This window comes from Oreochromis aureus, linkage group 19, assembly GCF_013358895.1.
Source record: "Oreochromis aureus strain Israel breed Guangdong linkage group 19, ZZ_aureus, whole genome shotgun sequence".
In the NCBI taxonomy this organism is placed as follows: Eukaryota; Metazoa; Chordata; class Actinopteri; order Cichliformes; family Cichlidae; genus Oreochromis; species Oreochromis aureus.
In genome coordinates, this window is record NC_052960.1 from 19545785 (window position 1) to 19557061 (window position 11277).

At 41.1% G+C, this 11277-nt stretch overlaps 3 protein-coding genes across 3 annotated transcripts; 1 reads left to right on the forward strand and 2 right to left on the reverse strand.

Annotated features, from left to right (window-relative positions):
- Positions 1-938: 938 nt before the first annotated feature.
- LOC116334726 (ubiquitin thioesterase OTUB2) lies at positions 939-3274 on the forward strand. Its single transcript, XM_031758243.2, has 6 exons — positions 939-1077; positions 1157-1237; positions 1339-1457; positions 1550-1634; positions 2544-2729; positions 2832-3274. The coding sequence occupies exons 1-6, from the start codon at positions 1072-1074 to the stop codon at positions 3036-3038; spliced, it is 684 nt and encodes a 227-aa protein (XP_031614103.2). The 5' UTR covers positions 939-1071; the 3' UTR covers positions 3039-3274.
- Positions 3104-8007, reverse strand: ddx24 (DEAD (Asp-Glu-Ala-Asp) box helicase 24). The gene is made up of 9 exons (XM_031758241.2): positions 7907-8007; positions 6843-7711; positions 6335-6757; positions 6090-6243; positions 4833-5345; positions 4409-4484; positions 3821-4009; positions 3613-3742; positions 3104-3531 (listed from the first exon to the last, which is right to left on the reverse strand). The coding sequence occupies exons 2-9, from the start codon at positions 7705-7707 to the stop codon at positions 3272-3274; spliced, it is 2610 nt and encodes an 869-aa protein (XP_031614101.2). The 5' UTR covers positions 7708-7711; positions 7907-8007; the 3' UTR covers positions 3104-3271.
- Positions 8008-9106: 1099 nt separating this feature from the next.
- si:ch1073-416d2.3 (protein Z-dependent protease inhibitor) lies at positions 9107-11226 on the reverse strand. The gene is made up of 5 exons (XM_031758386.2): positions 11167-11226; positions 10368-10980; positions 9959-10232; positions 9650-9797; positions 9107-9556 (listed from the first exon to the last, which is right to left on the reverse strand). Exons 2-5 carry the CDS (start codon positions 10966-10968, stop codon positions 9365-9367), a joined length of 1215 nt encoding a protein of 404 aa, XP_031614246.2. The 5' UTR covers positions 10969-10980; positions 11167-11226; the 3' UTR covers positions 9107-9364.
- Between the last annotated feature and the right edge of the window lie 51 nt (positions 11227-11277).

The window sequence follows — 11277 nt, forward strand, 5'->3', positions numbered from 1 at the left end:
ATGTGCACTTTCAACGTCCCCATTAGATTGCAGAATAACCCAGGGCTGAAGAGGCTTTTGGCTGAGGCGCATGGAGTGATTTACCTGAAACAGTCAATGCAGAAAAACATGTTTGTGAGGACAGAATGTACAGTAAATGTGTAGCTTTGCATAAATGGTAAATTGTCCTGGCAGAATATTGCGTGTCGCTTCTGTTATTACCATGGTACATAGACAACAACATATACTTTTATTCACAGGATATATGACAGATTTTTGTCTCAGTGATTGCCCAGTACGATTACAGCATACAATATTATTATCACTGCTACATTTCTGTAATGCATACCATATATTCTTTGCACTACTAATTAATTACCGTGAGCTAAAAGGTCCTATTTATAAACGGTTCACGAATGTGTATTTATGAAGACGATTTGTGAGACAGGTAAACTTACCGTTGTGCGTACGATGGTCTTGTGCTCAACACGGTGCATTTCAGGTCCTGTACCCATCCGTCCGTGAACTGCACCTGGGCCTGTTGCAGTGACCTGAAGTTACTAAAAACTTCATGAGTGTATGCACTCACCCAAGAACCATGTAATTATAAATCTGAGCGTGGTTAAAGTTGGGCAGCACGCTGATGTCTTTTGTCCAGTCTGTGTGCTCGTAAGGGTCTAACCCTTTCACTCCTTTGATTTTTTCAAGTACCTTTTCTTTGCCTTTTCCTCGAGTCTGTCTTTGTACGGACCGGCATTGTTCTCCTTCGTTTTGTACATTATTTTTGGTGAGAAAAGAAAAAGCAAGACGGTATTGGAACGTGAGAAAAAAACGTTTTGCGGTGCTGCAAATGCTTGCATTTGATGCGGTAATTTAAATGTCCTGCCTTCACCTCCCGGCATGCAATGCGCGAAAGTCACGTGGTCTGTCAATCTCTATAAAAACCCCGATCTGGCCCTTTAACACAAGCACGTGGTTTCCGCAAACATCCGGTTTGTAGCAAGTAGGAACGAAAACGCAACAATGTTTTGACACGCGTATTTCTTAACTGTAGTTACGGGGTTTTTTGCATTGTTTCCAGGTTGTTGAAATATGAAGGTACGTCATGCGGTCAGGTAACTCTTGAAACTGCGGGGTTTTTTTTTTTCAGGTAGTAAAACTGCTTGTTTGTCCACAGATGGAGGATGGCAGCTTGATTTCATGTAGGGAGGACATTTCTTCGCTGTTCCCTGCGCAAATGCTGAGTGCCAAACAGCAAGTAGGCTATTTCGAAAAAGGGCTGAGGTTGATGTGGTACAGGTGGTCACGGTCACCCCTCCTAACTACTGCAGAATAACCGGACCTGTTGTCCTTTCTCAGGATCTGAGCAGCCAGTTTTCCTCCGTAAGAAAAGTTTGCGGCGATGGGAACTGCTTCTACAGAGCTTTCTGCTTCGCATACTTGGAGTCAGTCCTACACAGTGCCAGGGATTTGCAGAGGTCAGATTTAATTACTGCTGTCACTAATATCACCTGATTGAACAGCCTTGATTTGATAAGGGTGGTGCTTGTCTCGCCCCTCTCAATGTTAGGTTCAAGGACAAGATAATCCAGGGCAGCGCAATTTTGGTCTCTGCGGGATTTGAGGAGGATTTCTTCAGGCACCACCTGGACACTGTAAATGCACTCATATTTTTGTTTTTCTTCCAACAAGTTCTTAGCATCTCCTTAGACCTCATTAGTAAAATAATGGAGAAAAAATGGCACTTTGTAGCCTGTGAGCTTTGACTTGCCGTTTGATGTGTATGTAGTACATGCATCGAACAAATGATAACTTGGTTTTGGGTTAACTTTCTGAAATGGCATGCTTGAATGCCATGTGTAAAAAGAGTTACTTTTGTACTGATTGGACCATTTGCTTTGCGTCTACAATTTCAACTGCAGGAGATCTGACAAATGCAGCACTGTACAAAGATCTTGAATCACCCCTTATTTCCTTACATTTTCCTGGGAAAACGGGTGCAGCATTTTACTGAAATGTGCAAAGTAATTGTAATGTAGACTATAAGGTAAAAACAGTTTGTGCAGTGAGCTTTAAAAGTCAATATTTGGTATGACTACATTTTATTCTTTAACACAGCCTGAACACTCTCAGGCAGCTCTCTTGCCATTTCTTCAAGTAGTCTTCAGGGATAGTTCTTCAGGCTTTTCAGAGGACCTCAAAAGCCCCCAGGTAGACCTTCCGTGGTTTAGATGGCTATAGACACTGTTTAATTAATCACACTACAAGACCTGTTGCCACTATTTTATTCTGCTGGAACCAAAATGGTGGCAGCAGGCTTAGGAAGTCTCAGTATGTATATCAACCTTTATTCCGAATCTGGCCATCTGGATCTATATCTGTATTACACACCAGTTTGTTCTGATTTTAAAGACTGAGTATTACTCCTGCGCTTCACCAGTTTGGCATCCTACTAGACCTCTGTAGTTATTTAAAAAGGTGCAGAAAATGACTATTGAATGAAGATTTACAGGCACCATATTTTCTGTAAAAAAGCAGTCTAATTGTTCCTTTTTCTGTTGAAGGTTCTTCATGTTGTTGACCAATGCCAAGCAGATGTAAATGCACTATTCAGGCTCTTCAATGAGCATGCTACCTCCGACAGGGTTGTGCAGTATCTCAGGCTGCTCACTTCAGCACACCTGCGAAACAATGCAGACTTCTTCCGCAACTTTGTGGAAGCACCTGATCTACATGTCTACTGTCATCAAGTTGGTATTGGTGTTGCTGCCATATACTGCATAAAGAACCTCTGAATTATTTAAAGTGGATCATTTGAAGGATTTTGATTAAAATCTCATCTCTTCGTTAAGGAAGTGGAGGCTATGGCGATGGAGTGTGATCATGTGGACATCTTGGCTCTGTCCCAGGCTCTGGACATCTCCATCCACATCGTCTCTATGGAAGGTGATGAACAACAGCTGGCTCACCACATCATTCCAGAAAATGGGGACCCATCCCTGCATCTCCTCTACCACACATCTCATTACGATATTCTCTACCCTCGGGCACAACTATGACCAACAAAACTCTGCTCGGCTCAGGAATATTGACTCTGGTTGAATAAATCCCAAGTGAGCTTGAAGACACTTAGAAAATTAGATTTTTATAAAATCTTGCAGTTTACAGGAATCCATCATCTGTTGCACAATGTGCACTAAACATTTAGAAACGTAAAATGCTATTTACTGTTTTTACACTTTTTATAAATTGTGTCATTTGAAGTTTTTTAATAAACATCTCAATAAACAAGTCACTTTGCCTTCTGCTTCTGTTTTTTCTGCCGTGGATGGATACTCGTCTTTGGTTTCTTCTGTGTTGAAACCCTGGTTAGGGCACTCTCCATCCCAGCAAGGGGCATTTGGGGCAGGGGGAGCTTTCCCATTTGAGTAGGGTACTTGGTCTTCATTATGTTCTTGAAAATGGGCAGTGAAATCAAACGCTTCAACTCCTTTTTCATCCCCTTCACCATCCTCTGCTGCTCTCTGTCTGCATCCTCATCCTTTGCATTGCCTGTGGAAATGTGTGGACTTAGTTTTCTGCATTGAAACTTTATTTTGAAATGCAAACTTTTTTAAAAAGTGCTGGTTTTACCAAGTAATAAGTCATCATCCAGATCCACCTCCAGGGCTTCTGCTGCTTGCTTGAGCCAGGAGTTGTGGTGTTTCTCCTTGCTGTTGTAGTACTCTACCTTTTCAATTCTCCTGGCTAAGTTTACTCGCTCCTGTGGAAGAACCCAAGTAATATCAGTTAAACCCTTTAACATCAAAAATGGACAGGATCTTATGCTGACAGATCTCACCATGATTGCATCCATGCATTTGGTCTCTATGGGAAATGTGGGAAGCTCTTCGTCCTTTCCAAGAGTCTTGCATATCTTTTTGAAGTTCATCATGTCATCTGGGCTTACTAGCAGCATACAGAGGCCCTCTTTAGTGGCTCTTGCTGTTCTCCCACTCCGATGCACGTATGTCTCAGATGTTCTAGGAACCTGGTATGAACAAATCACACTACTTGAACAGTGTTCATGACATTGCTGCAGTTATAAGCCGTTGCCCCAAATTAATCTTTTAAGCTGCTTTATATTGTAAGGTAAAGACCCTCTTATGAGCAAGCATTTGGCGACAAAACTCCCTTTTAACAGGAAGAAACCTCCAGCAGAACAAGACTCGGGGATGTGCAACCATCTGCTGAAACTGGTTGAGGGTGAGGAGAGGGAGACGAGACAAAAGACCCATTGATGAAGAGAGCTAGAGTTTAATAACAAATGATAAATGCATCGTGGGAAACCTGCAGGGACTGTTTTATGGCTGTGGTGGTTAGTGTTGTGGCTAATTGATAATCTCTTGTTCATGCTGGAGAATCCTTGGGCAACTGTTTAAAGGGTTACCTGGTAGTGAATAACATGCTGGACATTGGGGATATCCAGGCCTCTTGCTGCCACATCAGTAGTCAGGAGAACACAACTGTGAAGAGAAACAAAAGAAATGGCAATGTCAAAGCTAGGTGCATTTAAAAAAGTAAGAAATCAGTAATGTTTTACAGTAAATACAGCTCAAGACTGCTGCCGATTACAGGAACTACAAAAACCATCAGCACTTGAATGTGTCAAATGTTTAAAATGTGAATATTTTCACAAATTTAAAAATGGTTTTAAAGTAGATAAAGACAAAACTATTTCAGGCATTTTTGTGCATACTAGACGAATTCCTTACTCCCACAGTTAAAGTTTAGATGTCACCAGTGGCACACAGTTACTGGATAAATGCTGAAGGCAACTTGATGTTGCTACTGCAAATGTGTGCACAACTCACTTCTCCCTCTCAGCGAACCTCTCCAGGTTTTTCAGCCGTTGTTTCTGGTGCATGTTGGCATGTAGAGGCAGCGGTGTACAGTCTAGTATAACCAGCAGAGAATTCAGCCTCTTTATACAGTCAATACTGTTGGCAAACACCATGGTGCGCCCAGGATACTGGAGCAGGAAGTAATAGAGGTAGAAGTCCTTCTCATCTTTCTGACAGTGGATCTGAGTCTCAATCAGTGTCTCCACAGTTGCCTCCTTCCTGGTGAGGTCAACGACTTTGGGCTTGGACTTAATCCCCACTTTCTCCATAAGAATTTCCAGCTTGTTTCTCTGGTCCAGATTCTTCTTCTTCTTTTGAAGGAGGCGAGTGGGAAGGCTGTGAACCATCGTCAAAGTGGCAGAGAACACAAACGTTTGCCTAGTGGGATTGAAGTGTGTCGTATTTAGCATTTCCAGCAAATTCTCCAGCTCGGCAAAATGCCCTCTTTCTACCATGCGATCGGCTTCATCAATGACCAGGCACCTGTGTCATAAGAAGAAGAGGAATAAGAAAGGATAACAAAAACCTAACAAATAGGCCTGCCTGAAAGACCTTTATCACAGAACACCGAATCACTGATCTATTGCTCAAGGCTCTTTCACACATGATATGATTTGAGGGTTAAAAGCAGTGTCAGTAATCAGGTGAAGGAAAAAAAAAACCTTATTGTGGTATTGTGATATTTTGTGTGGCGATATTGTATTGATACAGGAACACCAAATATTAATATTTTAATAAATACATTAAAATACTCTGGGAAAACTTTGAAAAGAGGGCTCGATTCACTTGATAGGAGGCACCCTTCCTACTAACAGGTGTAGTCTGATTTGGACTGACTGCAATCACTCTGCAAATAATTGTTATATAATATATGAAACCAGACAGATAGCCAACATGTTTCCATGAGTCTGAATGAGTCTTTCTCAATGTGCACAGTTCATCAACTGGCTGCCAGCTGGTTCTATTTTGGTTATATTCTTATAAAACAGGAAGGTCGATGAGCGCAAGTTAAATGTTAATAGTAAAATAAAGTAAAATAAAACATATATTTAACTTTAGGAAATAACTTGCAGTTTAAAAAAGGCGATATATTTTATTGGAATACTCAGCATATCACAAAATAATAAAAATCATGATAATATCATATCATAAGTGAAGTACTGTGATAATATTTTATCGATTACCACCTCTAGCAAATAAGTCAGACAGTCTTAAATTAAGACTCACCTGAGCTGCCTGAGGTTGACCAGATGTGGGTGCCTCTCCTTGATCAAATCCCACAAACGCCCCGGAGTTGCTATGATGATCTCTGGCCTGCGTTTCAGCACTCGTCTTTGTTTCTGCTGTGCCATTCCACCCACCACTAAGGCTGTTTTTATATCTGCACAGCAGGAAAACATTAGCTATGCTGACATTTATACATCTCTTAGAAGAAAACTGCTATCGTAACACTCTGATGAGCTATGACTTACCTGTGAATTTTGCGACAGCATCAATATGATGTTTGACCTGAACAGCCAGCTCCCTGGTGGGAGTGAGGACCAGTCCTAAGAGGGGTCGACTCTGAGCACCAGCGGGTTTTTCATCAAAATCAAAGTCTGCATTCTTGATTACCCGAACACATCCAAGCTGTTCATCTTCTACATCGCTGTGTTCATCTTCATCCGAGTCTCCTTGATTCTGATCCTCAGCATCTTCATCGTTTTCTTTAGAAGCCTCCACTCCCTCCTCTTGGTCCTCTTCAGCTGATTTTGTGTACTCATCTACAGGTGGTAAGTACAAACTCTCCACCTTTGTGACTGGTTCAGCGTCATCATTAGGTTTTTCTGGGCTATTCTTCCACTCCAGGATGGTATGGATTATGGGAATGCCAAAAGCCAGTGTCTTGCCACTTCCTGTAAGTACAACATCCGTATTAGCTTCACTTTTAAAAATCTGTGAACAGAACATTACATTATAAACCTATCACTTTTATCTTACCAGTTTCAGCTGCTCCCAGTATATCCATACGATCCCTGATAGCTGGAGGCAAACACAAGGCTTGGATCGGTGTCGGTGAACCAAATCCAAGACTGCTCAGTGCCTTCAGGACAGGTGGGGGGACAAACAGGTCCTTCCATGCACTCATGTCAACATTTTTGTCTTCAGAACCAGAAAGTGCAGCATTTGTCCAATTCTTTGCCTTCTTGTGTGGGGCCTTTGTCACTTTATCTTGACCGGATTTTTCTTTTTCCAGATCTGATGAAGACTCTGGGTTTGGCTGTTCTTCTGGGACTGTATCCTTCACTGTCTGCTGCCCTTTCCCCTTTTTCTTCTTCTTCCTGCTCCTCTTTGTGTCTTTGGGATCAGCAGTGATGGCTGCAGAATCATTTTCATCGCCCTCACCCGCTACCTCATCCTCTCCTCCCTGCTCAGTGGCAGCATTATCCTTCTGCTTTACGTCTTCTGCAGAAATATTTTCCGACTCCTTTGCAATGCCTTTCTTGTTTTTCCTCTTCTTGGCTTTTTTCTTCGCTGGCTCACTTGTGCTCTCCCCCTCTTTGATCCCCGAGTCTCCTTTCTCTCCAGCCTCCTCGCCGTCAACAGCTTTTCTTTTCTGTGCTTTCTTCTTCTTCTCCCTTTTCAGCTCTTTTGCTGCTTTGGCCGCAGCCTGCTCACTGTTTATTAAACGGTAATCCGTGAGCTCTTCGAAACACACCAGACCCTCCAAGCCCTCCTCGGAGAAGACGCTGGGATCGAGGTCTATGGTTTTCCATTTGCCTTTCATGTCGATGCAACGTTTCGCTGGCTTCCCCAGCCCGGTGGACATGCCTTTGTTTTTCGCCTTCATCTTCTTTGTCTTCATTTTTCTGAAAAAAAGTAAAGGTGTAAAATAAGTGACTTTAGCCGACCTCGTGAAGTTCCTAACGTTAGTTGTTAAAAGCACACGTGCACCCCACGTTTCTTAACGCCAGCGGACAACTATTAACCGATAATTAACAGAAACTAAGCGTACAAAGTCTACAGTAAACTACTAGTTGAATTAATGAGTACTAAAGTCTTACCTCGACTGAGTGTAGGCTCTCTTAGACTTCTGCTACGATTACATCAACGCGAGACACGAGGGCGCAGCCATGACAGTGTTGATCACGTGGTTTGAAAAACTTTATTTAAACAACAGGCGCTGTTTCAATTTCTCTGGTCATTTTAACCCCTTATACCGCCTACATAAACGTTTATAAAAATTTAATAAACGTTTAAATAATACCCGAGGATGTCAAGGGTTTTATTTTATCAGCTTTCATTTTAAGGATAATACGCTGTAATTTCTTAAGGTGTATTGAAGTTTGTGCCGAGGGAGTTGCTTCACTACAGTAGTATTTATTATTAGTAACAAATATAATTAAAATTATTTTTTAATGAAGGTTGTACCTGACAAACTAGCATATAATCTAGTACATAAATAAATAAACGCATTTGTGGAAAACAAAGTTTTCATTGGGCTCTCTGCCGTCCTGTAAAATAAAATAAAATAAAATAAAACAACTACACCCTCATGTTTCAGGAGCTTGCGGAACCACCTTTAACGGCGTATAACTGAAGTAATCACTTGTTGTGTGACTCTCTGGGAGTCTCCCACATCATTGTTTAAGAATTTTAGCCCACTCTTGCTTCAGTTCTTGAAGGTTGCAGGCATTCATTTATGCACAGCTCTCTTAATGTCCTGCCACAGCATTTCAGTTGGGTTGAGGTCTGGACTTTGACTGGATCACTGAGTCAACATCTTGATTCTTTCCTTCTTCAGCCAGTCTGTTGTAGCTTTGCCCAAACCTGCGATGTTCTGTTTCATTATACACATTAAAATTTGATCATTTGATTCATTTTTATACAAAGAGTTCACCTATGACTCAATGACCACAATATGCCAAAAGTTCTTTGGTATGATATGTTGTGTTTGGTTTTCACAAAACATGGCGTTGTGCATTGTGCACTTTGGTCTCATCTGTCTGGTTTTCTCAGATGCAACTTTGAAAACTTTAGCCATGCTGTTTGATTGTACTGTCATGAACATTGTTTAACATGCAAACTGAGACTTGTAGAGTAGGTGGTGTGTGTGTGATCAGGTAAATGAAATAAATTTGACTAGAGTTCCTCTTTTTAAAATTACTGTAAGCAAAATCTTTAAGGCAAAAGAAAACGGTTTCTTTACAATTATTATAGTCAGCCGGTAGCATCAGTTTAATAACTTGATAAGATGTGCATTATTAGAACGTGGTACTGATGTTTTGTTTAATTTGTCGATTAAGTGATTACATTTATGCTGGTTGTCATAATTTGGAGATGTACGTATATTTAAAAGATCCAAGTTTGTGATGCAGGTGACGTCTTTATTATTATTATTGGTGAAGTATGTTGTAGGAACAGAACAGAAAAAAACAAGCTTTAAACTGTCTGGGATTAAAACATCCACCAAATTAGTCATGTAGAAGCCACTTAAGAATGAACACATTACAGTGGCAAAACTATTTGTTGGTGGGGTCAATCACCCTCCCCATGAACAGCAGGCAGTTTGTGTTTTCATGGTATATGAAGAAGAAGAAGGGTCTGTTTATAGTGAAGGTCCTCGGCAGGGAGTATGGAATGATACCGATTGTTGTGGCAGCTGCTGCAGTTGTTCCTGTCTCATCCACGTCAATCATGGCCTTGTGAAGCACCTACAATTTCACAGCAAGGTTAAAAGTGTTTTGCTGCACTATTTGGGGAACAGGCACATATGTTGCTACATGACAGTGAAAGTGACAACTAACCTCTGACAGCTTGAGCCCTTTGTCCTCACTGAGCTTTGTCAAATTGGACAAATTACTAAAGACACTGGTCATGCCCATATGCGGTAGAAGATTATGCAGGGAATACGACTGCTCCATGTTGAATTTGGGCATCTTGACTTCCACTTTCCTGCAAACAAGACATGAGTTGACATGTTGAATAGACTAGCTCATCTGCTGCTGCAGGCATTGTTTTATGGTCATTTACACTTTTGTTAACCATTGCTTTTTACAGCTAAACAACAAAATATGCAGACTCTTGGTTAAAGCGAGGCATTTTTCCTCACATACATTTTTCTCAGTTTTGCGATCCAGCTCTGAAACCTCTCTGCAGTAATCTCATCATCCACCATAGTGTAGTCCATGTCTGGGTTGGGGAGCAGGATAAGCATGGAAACACCCTCTTGGTATGGCAGTTTCAGCACTTTGGCTCTCAGAGAAACATCTTCTGCAGTGTAGTACTTGTCTTCTTTAAACATCATAGGCACCTGCACAATATTATAATTATCGATGTAGAAGGGTGCATTTCGAGTGAAATTGGAGTTGAAAGGTATCTTCCAGGCTCCTGTGGAGGAGGTAATATTGTACGTTTAGTTATAAACAAAACAGTTCATAGGTGCAGACATGAATATTAGTATAATTAGTAGCACATAAACCCATAAACCCAATATCTAAAGTGTGCAAAAAAGATTTAATTTACCTTGAAAGAAAATTGCATTCATTAACAGGAGTTTGGTCTGTTCGTCCAAGGCTGAAATCATCTCTGTAATCTTGCCTTCAGTCTTGTCCCTAATGTACTCATTAATTACTCTGATACTCTCTGTTGTGTCCGCAAAGTCAACAGTTTTGATATCTGCATTAAAAAACTTATTGATTTTGGTTTCAAACTCCCTCTCTATGATAAATTGGGGTTGGATAAACAAGGCCATGCTATGATCAAATTTCAGCGATCCATTTTGCGTGACGTTCTCGTGAAGGAGTTGAAACAGTTTAGGGATAAGATCCGGCTGGTCAGCCCTCTCCAGCGCCTCCAGGTTTAGTACCTTCAGGATCTCCTTGTGTGTGACACCGTCAGAAGCCATTAGAAGAGCCGCAAAACTGGTAGAGATACTCAGGGGGGAAAAAAAGATGTTCTTGTCATGGTAACTGGATATCTTTCTGTAAAGGTTCATGGCAAAGTCCATATTTTTGAAGGAGAGATCTGAGATGGTGGCACTGTTAGGTTCAGCTTGGTGGATAGGAGTCAGAAAGCACAGGAGGGCCACAAAGAAAAAACAGGCCATCTTCATTTTGTTTAACATCAAAATTAGAACCTAGAAAGTTTTGCGTGCACACCCAGAAACGAGAAATTAAAAACAAAAAGCACCACAGTACAGCAGCACAATCACTAAATCTACAAAAAAATATAAGATTACACCAACTGAATACTTATTCCTGCATTATACTTAGAAAACGCTCTGAAATTTTGTTTTTAAGTTTAACAAAATAACACCACGTACCTTTCAGCTTGGCCCAGATTGTGCCTGAAATTTCTCTGTATTTTTTGGGGGGGAACAAAGTGCAAGTGTGCTCTACATGTTACACATTAACCACAAAACACGTATTCAGAG

Bases quoted from the DNA above. Each gene is read 5' to 3' on its own strand.
- LOC116334726 (XM_031758243.2), top strand. The intron at 1,238-1,338 runs GTAGGCTATTTC...GTCCTTTCTCAG, and splicing joins TGCTGAGTGCCAAACAGCAA to GATCTGAGCAGCCAGTTTTC. The intron at 1,635-2,543 runs GTAAATGCACTC...TTTCTGTTGAAG, and splicing joins TCAGGCACCACCTGGACACT to GTTCTTCATGTTGTTGACCA.
- ddx24 (XM_031758241.2), bottom strand. From the start codon at position 7,707: ATGAAGACAAAGAAGATGAAGGCGAAAAACAAAGGCATGTCCACCGGG. The intron at 4,485-4,832 runs GTGAGTTGTGCA...TTCTCTTCACAG, and splicing joins AGGTTCGCTGAGAGGGAGAA to TTGTGTTCTCCTGACTACTG. The intron at 4,010-4,408 runs GTAACCCTTTAA...TGTTCATACCAG, and splicing joins AGCATGTTATTCACTACCAG to GTTCCTAGAACATCTGAGAC.
- si:ch1073-416d2.3 (XM_031758386.2), bottom strand. From the start codon at position 10,968: ATGTTAAACAAAATGAAGATGGCCTGTTTTTTCTTTGTGGCCCTCCTG. The intron at 10,233-10,367 runs GTAAATTAAATC...CCTCCTCCACAG, and splicing joins GAATGCAATTTTCTTTCAAG to GAGCCTGGAAGATACCTTTC. The intron at 9,798-9,958 runs GTATGTGAGGAA...TCTTGTTTGCAG, and splicing joins ATCGCAAAACTGAGAAAAAT to GAAAGTGGAAGTCAAGATGC.